The 13539-nt window shown below is 40.7% G+C and overlaps 1 protein-coding gene across 3 annotated transcripts in view; it reads right to left on the bottom strand.

The window, feature by feature from the left end:
• Positions 1-268: 268 nt before the first annotated feature.
• The window catches only part of EGLN2 (egl-9 family hypoxia inducible factor 2), a 142444-nt gene continuing 129173 nt past the window's right edge, over positions 269-13539 (bottom strand). For all 3 annotated transcript variants that reach the window (XM_069208110.1, XM_069208112.1, XM_069208111.1), the window contains exons 4-6: positions 12362-12498; positions 11047-11114; positions 269-3432 (exon numbers count right to left, since the gene is read on the bottom strand). In XM_069208110.1, the coding sequence (XP_069064211.1) occupies positions 3380-3432; positions 11047-11114; positions 12362-12498 (258 nt within the window). In that variant the 3' untranslated portion in view covers positions 269-3379. The remainder of the gene's footprint in view (positions 3433-11046; positions 11115-12361; positions 12499-13539) is intronic.

Genomic DNA, 13539 nt, shown 5'->3' with positions numbered 1-13539 from the left:
GCTTTACGAACTCCCTCGCAAATTCAGGAGTGATGTAAATCCAGTATTGTTCAGGGTGGTGATGTGCATAGTTAACCATACATATCAAACACTCCACAAGATGCCCGTGTTCACACAGACATTCCTATTATAAATATTAGGCACAACAGATCTTTGTGAAAAGCAGACATATGTGCGTTTTTAGTTCTATATGCAAGAGTGAGAGAAAAGGAATACGGGCTTAGCTTTGGATAGCAGGCTTAGAAAGAAAGCACATCCGCCACACAGATGGCTGAGGTAATATTTTATTTCAGTTTGCTGGTCACAGAAAAATAAAAATAAAATCATAACAGTTCAGAAACAACTGGAAAGTAGTCTCTCTTTCGTATCCCAGAGAAGAAATCAAATAAAATACAAATTTGAAGAACCATTTTTAAACATAGCCTGAAAAATAAGTCATCCCATGTAATCAATTTCATGATTTGTTATAAAGAGTCACTAACATACAGCTCAAAAAGACGGGCTAAGTTTTGATATGGTAGATGAAACTTCTAATAAAGTATGCCTCTGTCTCACATGACACAAAATATTATGCCTTCAGCTCATGGCAAATACTAAGGAGCAGTTTTCTCCAAATTGAGATTTCTTTTTCCCCATAATGTGAATGGGACCTGCCATTTTCAAACTATACAAATCAATTTTGAAACCTATTCTGTGATTTGATTAATTTTACAATAAAACCATGCTTACCTGGCAATTAGCGGGGCACTTCCGCAGTGCAACATTATGCCACCAAACACAAAGTCGTTTGTAAACAGTCTAACTAACATGATTCATTGACACAAATTTAAATAGATGTGTTTTATTTTATTGTTCATGTATGGTGCCACTTTAGTGCACTTTATTAAGGGGAGGGGGCGACACAGTTCAGAGTATGGAACGTGCTACCGGATGACACCCTTTACAGCATTAACAGCAGAGTCTAGCAAGACCATAGGTTTGTTTCTGCTGCAAATAAGTCCAAACGCCTATTTCAAGAGGTTGGAAGGTTTAAATCAATTCTTGATTTTTTTAAAGTCTTCTTCACGGCACAGAGTGAGTGGCTAGAGACTTTCAGAAGGAGAGCAGGTGCCAAGCCTTTTTTTGCTTCAAACACTTTGTAGAAAGGTACTCCTACTACAGGGAAGGAGACTTAATTCCTCATGAATGGGGGAAGACAGAGAAGATCCAATGTGCAGGGAAAAAGAATTAAAAGGAGGTGGTATTTTATTTAATCTGGCCATGAGTTTATTAGTACAAGGACCTGTAAGTGTGTGTCGTTAATATGGTCAAGTTGATAGTTCTCTCTTCTCTCGAAAGTCTCCATTCAGCCACTAGTTTGAACAGTTACAGAGATAACATGGATTTGTAGCATTCGGACCAAATCTCCTAGAGGTCATGACATGCAAACTTCAATGCAGATTATGGCATTTTGGCATCTCAGTAGGGTAAGCGGTCAGGGATGTCTATTATAAAAATGATAACAGGGATTTATTTAAAAACTAAGAACTTAGGGCCAGATGTAGCAAAGGTTTTTACCCATTCTGTGTCTATGGGAAAAAGTGTTCGTACATATGGCCCTTAATGTTAACATTTTCAGACAGTAAGGAACACATCTGCTTCTTTATCACCCCACAACAAACTAATTAACTAACAAACTAATTTGCCATGTGTGTTTTTAATATATTTTGGTGACTAGCAACTTTGCCCTGGTTGGGACCTGCTTTTAAGACATTAATGCTTTTGCAATTGTGGCATTCTTCAGACCTTTTCCCCATTTTCTTAGCATATACTCCTTACGTTAATGTTGTCAGTCACGCTACTTGAACCATGTTTTTAACCAAGCACTTGACATCAAATTTGGCAAGACACCCAATGGCAAATAGCAGACCCACTCTTTAAGCCAATACCAGCCATAAAGTGTGTGAAAATCTAGTAATTGTCCTTTGGAAGAGTCCACGATGTCCCTTATATTTACACCAATAGACGCACCCTTTGCAAATTTTCAAATATTATTGATGATATAGTGCTAACAGAGTGCGGTTTACGGCATTTAATGGGCACTGGAACATCATTACTGGGCCAGAATCTCAGCATATGGCACAGGCTACCCCCAGGTTTCACAATTTATGCTACAACGTTCCAATATTTGAGACACTGCAATACTACTGAAACTGACATATTTGGAGCAAATCGTGGTCTGAGAAATACAAGAAGGAGACTTGGTCAGGAGTTCAAAATCCATTTAACTGCACACAAACAGTGTTGCAGGAAGCATGCAGGAGTCTACTCAAGTGTGAAGCAGGTCATATGGGGAACAAGTAAGACTGCATTGAAATGGCTGGGCCTTTAATATGAGGAATTATTTTTCCTGTTGATTTGACTGTATGTGAGGCACGAGGTGTGAGAATGAATGATATTCCATAGTGATTTGAGAATGAATGAGACTCCGTAGACGTGATTAAGGTCCGTGATATGGAGAATAAGCGAGTTTCCAGGGAAATGTGTAGGGACTGTGTTTCGGAATGAATGACACTGACTAAACTAAATGAGGTGAAACGTGATAAGAGCAGCTTTCCTGCTTGAATTACCACTTGAGTGATCTTATTGTCCGTTAATGACCAATTATTTCTAGCTTTAAGTGACACTACAAGCTGCTCTGTTTCCAGATCTGAATAAGAAAAAAGATATGAACGCAGGGCATAGACCACTCGGAATATTCTTTGTGATACCACTGGTATTTGTATCCCAATCTTCTTTACCACAGCTTTTTATTTCATCAAAAGACATACGCAATCAAAACATGAGAAATAACTGGATACAACTGCTTTACCTTACTTTTCTACTATTAAATACATGTTTTTTCAACAAAAATACGTCTTTGCAGCTTGATAAAGCAGCGGTCAAACCTCCCAATGAAACAGTTGGACATACCATACCTCGATGGTCAATGTCTGGTTAACTTCCGGGTGTCATAGTAGTCAGTAGAATGTGATACACAGTTGATAGTCGGCCAATATCAATTTACAGAGGTCTTCTGCAATAAATTTCCAAACCTATATATGCAGTCTCCGGCCGACCATTCTAAACATCATGTTCTGAACTGCAGACATAACGTCACAATCATCCCTTATTTCTGAGGGCCTTGCAGCATGCCCACAAAGCTCCAATTCTGGGAGTCCAGTTTTGAAACAGATCTTTGGAGGTCTCAAAATCGAAATGGAAGGTCAACAGGACAATTAACTCAAATGCGGAGGTTAAAAAGACACACCGGACCCTTAGCAGCAGAGGTAATAAGTTAGTTTCTCTTATGAGCCACAAGTGACCTCATCTTAGACATTTCACACTTCCTGTGGCACTTTTAGGTACTGTTTGTTTGAGTAACCGAAACGGGAACACCTTTCTGTCCACTGGCTGTTGGAAGAGAAAAATAGAAAACTTAATTCATGAATCTTACAATGCAAAGGTTATTCTTAACCTACAATATTAAAAATACCAATGTACTTAGAACTATGTGGGGGGGGGGGGGGGAGATAGCTGGTATCTGTCACATTTATGTTTATGACAAAGCAATCCATCTGTCAAACTCTAAATAAGACCCATAGTTTGGTGCAGTGATGACAAAGGACTGCTATCTATCTTGTTTGTGGAACTAAATAACGGGATCACTGGGAAAATGTATACCAGCCAGCTGTCAAAAGATTTCCACATCTGCAGAAGTAACCAATTTCTCAACTATAAGGAGGTACAAAATGGGAAAAACTATGGGAACATCTAATGAAAGTGTTCAAGGAAGCAAAACTCAAATCACTACACTGCAAACTGCTACACAACTGCCATGACTCCCAATTAAAATTGGTGTTACATCGTGCAAGGGAATGTCCATCCCTACATTAATATAGCACACACATCTGTGTGTAAAGACAATCTTGAGGAAATAAACCAAAGTTACTGAATACTGAATAAGCAATACAATTGTTAATAATAATAATAATAATAATAATAATAATAAATACCAATTGGGCAAAAATAAGTGCAAACTTTTGAGTTTAAATTAATTTTCAAGTTTGAGATAGGAAGACCATGAACATGCTATGAATAAAACGATTCCTGTGGGGCCAAGATTGTGGTCACAGTCAGGCTCGGAAAAAAAGAAAGAAAATTGCAAAGAATTCGTGCCAGCCAAAGAAAGAAATTCTGACATAATAATACAATATCAAAATGTTACCACAATCAAAAAAGCCATGGAGAAACACAATTGCTGTTGATGGCTGTGAGGGAGGACTACAGTGGGACAACAAAATCTCTGCAGCTTCCCCTTAATTGTGGAATGAAATGCAATTATATGGTTACTTATTAAGCACATTTTATGCCCGAGGCACTCTCCTTGCACTGCTCTTGAACTGTGCCAGTGCCTCGAGTGGTTAGGAAGGCGAGTTTTAAAATTTGATCTTAATGTATTGATTGTGGTTGCAAAATACAGCTTGGATGGGTGTGTTCCAAAGTGGAGTTTCTAAACTAGTCAAACTGCACACTTCATATGTAGACAGCTGGCTTACTCACTTGGTGTATACATTTATAGGTCAAGCACGCAAGCGCTCTGGCCTGTTGTAATCTATTTGTGGGCTTTTAACCATGCTATCACTCGTTCACAAAAATCCTTTGTTATGATTGGTAAATGCTTTACGTTTGGCCCTCCTTGGGGCAGTTTTGTTACTGCCTTGGCCATTGACCCTGTTACATGGATAATTGCATGTTTTCTGATACGTTTGACTGCGAGCAAACTTCTTTTTCCTTTTGTGTCTCTCCTTCGTGCGCACGCTCATGGTGGCCGTGGCACCTTGAACTGGCTTGCTTATGTCAACTGTTTTACTTTTCATTTTTAATTTATGTGGCAAGAAAAGTCCAGTTAGGAATTTACAACACCAATAGCTCTAACTCGAGAAACACAAGACCCTTTGCAAATGCTTGTTTTTATTTTGAGACCAGAAGGATCTTTTTCTGCAACCAAAAAGGCATAGTTTTTTAGACACTTATAGATTAGCCTTGGATGCCTGCACCATATACTGTACTCACACAGGACTGCAAATGGGGGTTATTCTCAAACCAGGGGCCAGTCATACTCCTGAATTTTGTTTAAACTGTATTTTACACTGTTGTTTGTCCGTGCCCCCAGAAAACATAGAGCTACAGTGCCTAATCTGAAACTGATTAAGGTGCCAATGATCATAACTCTCAGAGAGGAAGGTATGAGTTGCAAAACGGTGCAAGATGTTGCTGATTACGTGGTTAGTGTGGGCTGTTGTAAACAGAGTGCCATGAAGATACACTCCTGGATTTGTTTTACATTCTGTTCTACCAGCAAGTACGGTCCAAAGATTTTTTAGTGAGATTGTTTACTGAGCAGCATGTGGTTTTTAATGTAGACAAGTTCCCATTTTGGCGCCGATCGATTGTAAACACTCGTCATTGGATTTCCACTTCAGGTAGGTATGAGAGATCCACTTTGTATCAGCAGCCCTGATGAGTGTGAGCAAAATCTGTGTCGTGACAAGTATCAGATATTAATGGAGAACCTGGAAAGTGGTGTGAGCGTATAATAGATTATTGAGCATAATCAGTGACATCTGCTAACATTTCCTAAGATGCAAACTTTGTAGTAGGTTTAGAATGGAGTCCCTGGCGGGGGCTTCCTGAAGGGGGTCCACCCAGGGGATTTTCAGGTGGGTGGTATAGACCAGGCCCTGGGAGGGACGGGGATTGGATGATTCACAGCCAGGGGCAGGGCTCCATTGGCAGTGTCTTCCCCAGGGAAAAAGGCAGTGCAGGTGGAGCTGTGGTCCTGTAGCCAGTATAGGGTAGGTTATCTTTGTTCACCCCCTCCCCTCCGCAAGGGTTTAGATACTTACCTTTTTTCACTATTGCATGAGCCTGGCTTTATTGGCTTTTGAGGTTGAGAATAAACTTAAGTCGTCACTTGGAGAGGCAGCAGACAAGCGGAGGGCTCACGCACTAGGCCGGAAAGGTTGTGGCCTCGCCGGAAGGACAGGAGAGTGAAGCTGGGGTAAGGTTTGAAAGGGTGGTGAATGGAATGAAAGGGGGCACGTGCTGAATGCTGTGATCTTTTGGTGAGAGTTTGTGTACAGGTTGGGAGGAAGGTTTAAGGTTGGGAGGGATCAGGTTGACTTATTGTATTAGGGAGGAGGGTTATTTGATGTTAATGTACTGTTTTATAAAGTTCAGCTGCAGCCTGTCCTAATGAAGCAGCTTTTTGCTCTCATACTGGCCTGTATATTCGGCGCCGTCATCTCTAAAGGTGATTAGAAATGAGGCCATTATGGGAAAAAGAATGGCCATTTTGGCGGATTTTGCTGGCTTTATTTTTACTGCGTTGATATAAAAAGCTTTGGCCCAACCCTCGGAGCAGAGGGCAGGTGGTATCCATAGCTCCAGCGACCACGGGAGGCGGAACTAGTGGTCCGGCTTTGCGTGAGTAGCCCTGTCCTTTCTCGTCGGACGTTAACGCTTTTCTATTTTTTCCCATGCCGTTGTTATAAATTTAGCCTCTCCATCCTGCCATGCTGATGTGACTAATGACCCGATTCTCCTGGTTTTCAAGCAAACTCAGGAGCCTGCCCGACTCTACAAACACATGCACACGTAACAGGAAGTCCTTGAAAGTATTTTTGCCGTCTGCAAAACAATGCCTAGCTTTCCACAGAATTCTGCGTCTCGGTGCACGGCACTTTTATAGATAACGCCACTATTGACCCCCCGCCCCTAGCACCGCTGTTCTGTCAGTGACAGTACAACAGTATTTCGGCTGCGCTCCGCGCTCCTGCCACGCCACTTGGACCACTCCGGATCCAACACTAGGCATGTTTTCTAAAACTAGAATGTGGCCAGACTGTCAGCAGTGTTGAGCAAACCAAAAAGAATGGGTGCCAGAGAGACAGGTTAAAGGGGCGTTGGGGAAGGCAGCGGGAATTTGAGGCAACACTACAAACTTTTAGCTCTTTATTATATATCCATTTAATGCTGTAATTCATAAAATGTAACATGGGTTTCTTGCTCTGTCTACTGGTCCGTGTCTCCCCTTACTCACTCAGTGTTCTGGGTGCAGGAGTTTTGTATTCGTTTCTTTTTCATTGCCATTTTATCCTAATCTCATTGTAAGGCACTCAAAGGCCTTCGGGCATCATTATTAAGAATAACTTATTTCTCGCATTAAACTACATTCAGCGGAATTTGTTGTTTTGTGGCGCTGTCAATAATAGGGCGCTGTACTGCAGCCAGAGCAATGATTTGGCCAAATTACAATAGAAAAAACAAACACTATCACTGTCATCAACCTGCAAGTGCAATCAGTTAGTAAAATTCTGGGTATAAAATGGCGCTGGCGCTTGTGCAATGCTATGTAGTATGGAAACGTCAGTGCAGAACTGCACCAGCCCGTGGCAATCCATGAATCTGGAAATTTGAGGGCAAATTGCAATACCGTGCAATCTGCGAACGACAGCACAAAATAGCATGGGTGTAATCCCATGCAATTCCTCCCCGTCTTACTATTAGTCAACATAGTTGTACTTGTTGCATTGACCTCATGGGGATGAAATGCTGAACACGAACAGTCCTGACTGGCACTCGAACCTGCGGCATCCTTGTTAAAGCACAGTTCTCTGCACAGGGCGTTCAAACCCTCAGCTCGGTGGGCCATACGGCAGGTCTCCAAAATACAACCATTTAGCTACGATGTTGCTAGAACAATGTTTAGAGTTTGTGTGCTGAAATCAAATTTTTAATCAGCCACGAGTAAACCAGAAATAACAGCCTTCAAGCAAAGTAAAGACTCGAGATCAAGAGTACTCAAAGAACGGGCTTCTCCGAGCTCTGGTAGCATTATCTGTATGTATGGGGTCAGATACCTTCCTTCATCGTGTTGTCTCCCATTTCGCTTTATGTGGGTTCGTTCTTCTTTGCAGCTGCGCAATGAGGACGTGTTCATGCTGCATTACAGTTTCACACACGGGCACAAAGCGTTCTCTTTTTAGCCTCCAGCCTACCCTCGTTGAACAAGCCCGGGGATGTGGTTCAGTGCACGACATGGCAGACCTTGCGTGCTTTTAAAATCAAAACAGGAGAGAGGCTGTGGGTATTTGGCATTGCAATGCTGGTGACCCTGAGGAGCACACCTTGGCTTCGGCGGTCAGGGCATGTGGAGGGAAGAACGTCTGTTGAAGAAATGAGACATCTGTGCCTTTTGAGGTTGTCACCGGAAAGAAATACTGACCAGCAATTGACGCAAAAAAGGAAATGAAAAATAAACAAAGGCTGATAAAATGAAGAGGCTGTAGCTACCAAAGGAATAAAAGGCTGTACAGCATACAGATGTTAACACAAAGAATGAACAAGCATTTGCAATGTAATAGGTCTTGCATTTTCTTGAGTTAGAGCCATTGGCAATTCAAAACTGGACTTTTCTTGCCACATAAATTGGTCAACCCTGCCTCATAATTTCGTCTTTTCCTTCCACATAATTCCAGCGGCCCTGCATATAACTAAAGCACTTACATTTATGTTCTTCCTCTATCTGCAGCAAAAAATGAAAATGTTGCTATTTAGCATCCGAATTTAAATCTGCCATACTAATTCCAATAGAATACAATTTTCCCCACTCCACCAACAGACTTGCTGGATTGCTAACACAATCCCCCCAAAAATGACGCAAGACAGCCAAGTGGAGAATTAAACTAGAGGGGTCACCCAAACATATCAAGAGTGTTCAAACAGTCATAGTGTAATAAGGATGTTAAGTTGGTCTGAATCATGGTCATAATTGTAATAAGGAGAGATTACTAAAACATATATAATTATCATATAAACCATATAAAATCCCACAACACTTCCAACAGGTCAAAGCGCTTGCACGCTAGACCTAAAAAGACTTGTGTCTACTCCAGTAACCTGTCTCAGCCATACTGCCCTCACTGCCTGAATGAAAACAGCTTGTTTCTACTGTTGCAAATGGCCTCAGCTACAATGTCCTAGTTGCATGAATTGTGAGTAAATGTAATTTTAGAAATTCACTAAATGGAACTTGCTTCTTCCGCCCTCGGCAAACACTTCCCTGATTGATTAAATCCATTGCTACATACATCTTGTGATTTACTGACAGACTGGTGCACCTCACATGAAAGTTCACTTACGTCTAACCTTAAACGTAAACTGCACACTACAAGCTTTTTGAAATGTCCCTGTTGTCTACTACTTGATGGGAGAACACACACTGGAGTCTATTCACAAAGTAATTCGTGAGTACGTGGAGCAGAAGGGCACAAGTACAGCCTCATGTGCTCGTGATAACTGGCCTCAAATCACACTGCATTTCTGGAACACTCCTCTAATCCTCTTTCTCTGCTGCTAAATACCCTGGAACCACGACCTCTTCAGAGTGACAATCCCCAAGTACATGTTTTATCCATTCGGGGTGTAACACCTACACTGCTAACTAAAAAAAAAATCTGATTTTAATTATACGTGCCTTGGATGTCTCTTGGTTTGTAAATCAGCGGTAAGACATATTTACATAACTTACGACTTCCTGTAAAATTAAACCTGTCATATGTCAATTCAGCAATTCCTGCGGTAGCTAGAGGAAGTGAGGTGATGCATCCTGTAAGCCAGTTGTGCAACTGAAAACAGCTTTGTAAATCATGCTATTCGTGCAGAAATACTAAATATATCCAGGTTTAACGCTATCTACAACAAAGTTACTGCCTGATGTAGGATACTTTTGCGTTCAGCAGGGGAATATCTAAATCCTCATATCAAAATGCGGCACTTAATAATGTTTTTCCAGATTTGTTAAAAAAAGCCTTTATTTCTTATATTAAACTCTCGTCCCTTGCTGCAAACCACAGGGCAATCTCTTTCAAGCAAAGCTTGGGAACATGACCACAACTCAGACATCAAACTTCAGAAGAACAGCACCAACGAAGAACAAGTATTTGCAATGCAATGGGTCTTGCGTTTGCTCGCGTAAGAGCTATTAGCGTTGTAAATTCCTGACTAGACCTTTCTTGCCACACAAACTAAAAAGAAAAAAAGAAAACCGTTGACACAAGTGAGCTGATTCCAAGCGCCGCCGTGAGTGCGAAGAAGTTCGCTTGCAGTTAAAGTTATTAACAAAAGTGCAATTATCTTTGTATCAGGATTGATGGCCAAGGCGGTAACAACACCGCCCTAAAGAGCGCCACAAGTAAAGCAGTTACCAACGAAAACAAAGGATTTTTTAATGGCAAGTCCATGAACGAGTGATGGGTGTGGTTAAAATGCCCAGGTACATACCAGTACGTCAGAAAAGCAGGGCTTGAGCTGCTATGCTCAACCTAAAAAAGTGGAGACTTAAAATGAAGGATTAAAAAGGCAGATTATGTGTTAAAAACGTAAAAAATAAAAAAGGAACTTTTTAGACGGCGTAAAATAAGGAATAATAGAAGAAACTTATAAGAAAACTAAAAGGAAGAAGGAAGGGAGAAAAGAGGAAGAGAGTATGAAAGAAGAAAATGGGCAAACATACAGAAAAAAATGAGGAAGAAAAGTAAAGTAATAAGGGAAGGGAAGTGTAGATACAAAATATATAATTGTGTGAAAGGCTTAAAAATGAGAAAGCACAGGTGTAAGAAGAAGGAATTAAGCAGAAAATAAAAAAGAAAGACAAAACAAAGTATACAAAAAGGGAGGAAAGCAAAAAGAGAATACGAAAAAGAAAAAGAAAGGAGGAACAACTGGAAAAGTAGGAGAAATGGCAGGCACATAAGAATGTATAATAGAGAAGTGAGCAGATATAAAACAAAAGAGAGAAAGGACAGAGAACAACATATTTAAGGAACTGACGAAATGAAAGAGAACATAGAAGAGGTACTACTGAATGGAAGAACGAAAGAAAAAATAACTTGGTAAGAAAGCTAGAGACAAAAAATGGGAAAAGAGAAAGAAAAGAATAAAACAAAGAAAGATTTTCCTTACCTAGCCGATATTTGTCTTTGGCTTCAGCTCTTTCCTTTGCATCAAAATACCACACTGTTATGGCATACCTGAAAGTGTAAGGATACAGTAAATAAAGAATGGCCTTATCTCACGGCGACAGGGAGAAGAAGAAACGAGGTAACAATCATGAGAAGGGTGGTACTATCCTTTGAGATTACAATTAAAAACAAGCATGGGGAAAGCCTATAGGTTTGATGTTTCTTTGGGGCATGGGCAGGAGTGCACACACCTTATAAACGACAAACTAATTAGCTTTGCAAAAGCTTGTTTATGTAATGAGGAGTAAGTACAAATAAAAACATCTGAAAAAATGATGCTACAGGCAAAATCAGTTGCTTTCTTTTCTGTTACACTCATTTTTCAAATTCTTTTGTCAACAACACCTCCCCAGTGTTAGTGGGTCGGTTATCAACTGATTACACTTTTAAAACAGTTCCTCTTGTATTTTATTGGAGGGATTCACCTAAACACCCAGTAGAAACACTTTGATACTAAAATGTTCCAGTGAGCCAAACCAGTATGTGATTAACAAGGTCTTAAGTTAATTTCTGAAGATTCAGGAGCCAAAAAAGCCAATGACAAAAGAAGGATGTTCCAAAGCCCCTTAAAGTAAGTAAAGAAAAGATATATGATAGCTATGATGATGCGAGTGCCATGCACACCAAACCTAAAGAAACATTTAACAGCAAGTCAGACAGGTGAGTTGAACATGAAGAGGAATTATCACACTAGTTCGACATTCATCAATCATGTTCCATGAGATTACACACGGTGGGTGCGTAAAACAAGCCATTATCAGGTGAAGTGACCTTCTGTACCTACATCATGCATGGTACTTGACGGATCAAAACTCAGACCACCAGGGTATTATGCATTGCAATGGACATTATTGCATAAGAAAGGAAACCTCTGTCTGTACGTAGAAAGAGGACCTCTGACTCATCTCTGGGTACAAGGCAAATGCAGTACATGCTTTGACCATTTTCACATAATCTCTTTTGCCAAAAGAGACCTACATGAATCTGAGATTATCTAGGTCTCCTAGCCCATAAAATACAAAGATGAAGTTCAGGGTTGTGCCAAAACTTTCGTAGCAGGTTTGTCATAGCTCATTTGCATTTAATGCTATGGTACATATTTTCATCCACCTTTTTAGAAAACACACTTTGCAGAGGGATGAAAAGACTTGCACAAGACTTCTGAGCACCTGGGTGACTGAGCCTACATGTCATGTTCCCTTACTTTGCTAACATTACTTTTCAGAGAAGCCCCTGGATGGATAACTAATCTTTACCTAGTAGAGTAGGCCGGCTTCACTTCATGGGGATTGCGCCGGTCGGACCAAAATATTAGCAGCCTATCGAACAGTGGCTCAATGTTAGCCACCATAGATCGTCCTTCTGGAAAGATCTGCAAGAGTCCTCCATCCACCTGTGGGAAATAAAATAAACACAAGTATTGGTCTCAAAAGGCAAGTAGCAGTCGAGGCACACATTTTACTCTTCCCTCACATTGTAATCACTTATGGGATGAGTACTTGCAGGGAAGAATTAATGTAATGCAAAAGTATGGTTTGGGGTGGACCACAAATGTAAGTCAACAGTGTCTAGAACAAAGTCATAAGTGGTTTTCACCAATCCCTCACATGGCTGTTATATCCATCAGATCAAATTGGTGTCCCTGCGTTAATGGACGTTTGTGTCATATAAAAGACAAAATGCCAAACTCTTCTGCACGTTTCCACCTCCTGTCTTCCCTAGTACTCTTTGGAGAGGGGCGAGTTCTAGCTTCTTTCATAAGTGGAAGCGCTATTCTTTCTCTCTACTTTGTGGCTGATCAGTAGAGGTTCTAAAGAGTGGAGCCACGGGTAATCTAAGGCCGCCTTGACCCAAGTTCCAAAGATGTCAGAGCTGGCCTACAGATGCAGGCCAGCTCTGACAGAATAGTAACCTTGAACATGTTTACAAGGTATTTGGGATCTGGCTGGACAATCACATTAATGATCTTGAAATTTAAGCTGGCTAGTGCTTTGATTTGTGCAAATAAGAGACCGAGCCTGTGGACTCTGCTTCAGAATACTTTTATAAAAGTCACAAAGAGAGTTACACAAGCTATGCCCAATCAGTTCTTGTGTTCCAAAAGCCCAAAACAGGTACTCAGCCTGAACTATTTTTTAAACCATAAAATGCATTTTTCAGATGTTAAACGAGGATAAGCAGAATAACTGGTAAAAGTGACAATTTTTAATTCTATGAAGAGGGACTGTCCCCTGCCCCCTCTCAGAGCGGATGAGTGGGCATTATTACTTTCAGTATATAGATATCAAAGGAAAATTTCCTTTCATATGACATAGCATAGAAATTCCTGCACCCATGGCTCACAAGACTAAACGTGGAGCCGTGCATCACAGATTTACCACTCTGTGGTCACAAAGGTATATGGCGATTGGGACATCACTTGTCAAAGAAGCAT

This window comes from Pleurodeles waltl, chromosome 9 (genome assembly GCF_031143425.1).
Source record: "Pleurodeles waltl isolate 20211129_DDA chromosome 9, aPleWal1.hap1.20221129, whole genome shotgun sequence".
Lineage (NCBI taxonomy): Eukaryota > Metazoa > Chordata > Amphibia > Caudata > Salamandridae > Pleurodeles > Pleurodeles waltl.
This window is presented reverse-complemented; position numbering and strand designations above follow the sequence as displayed.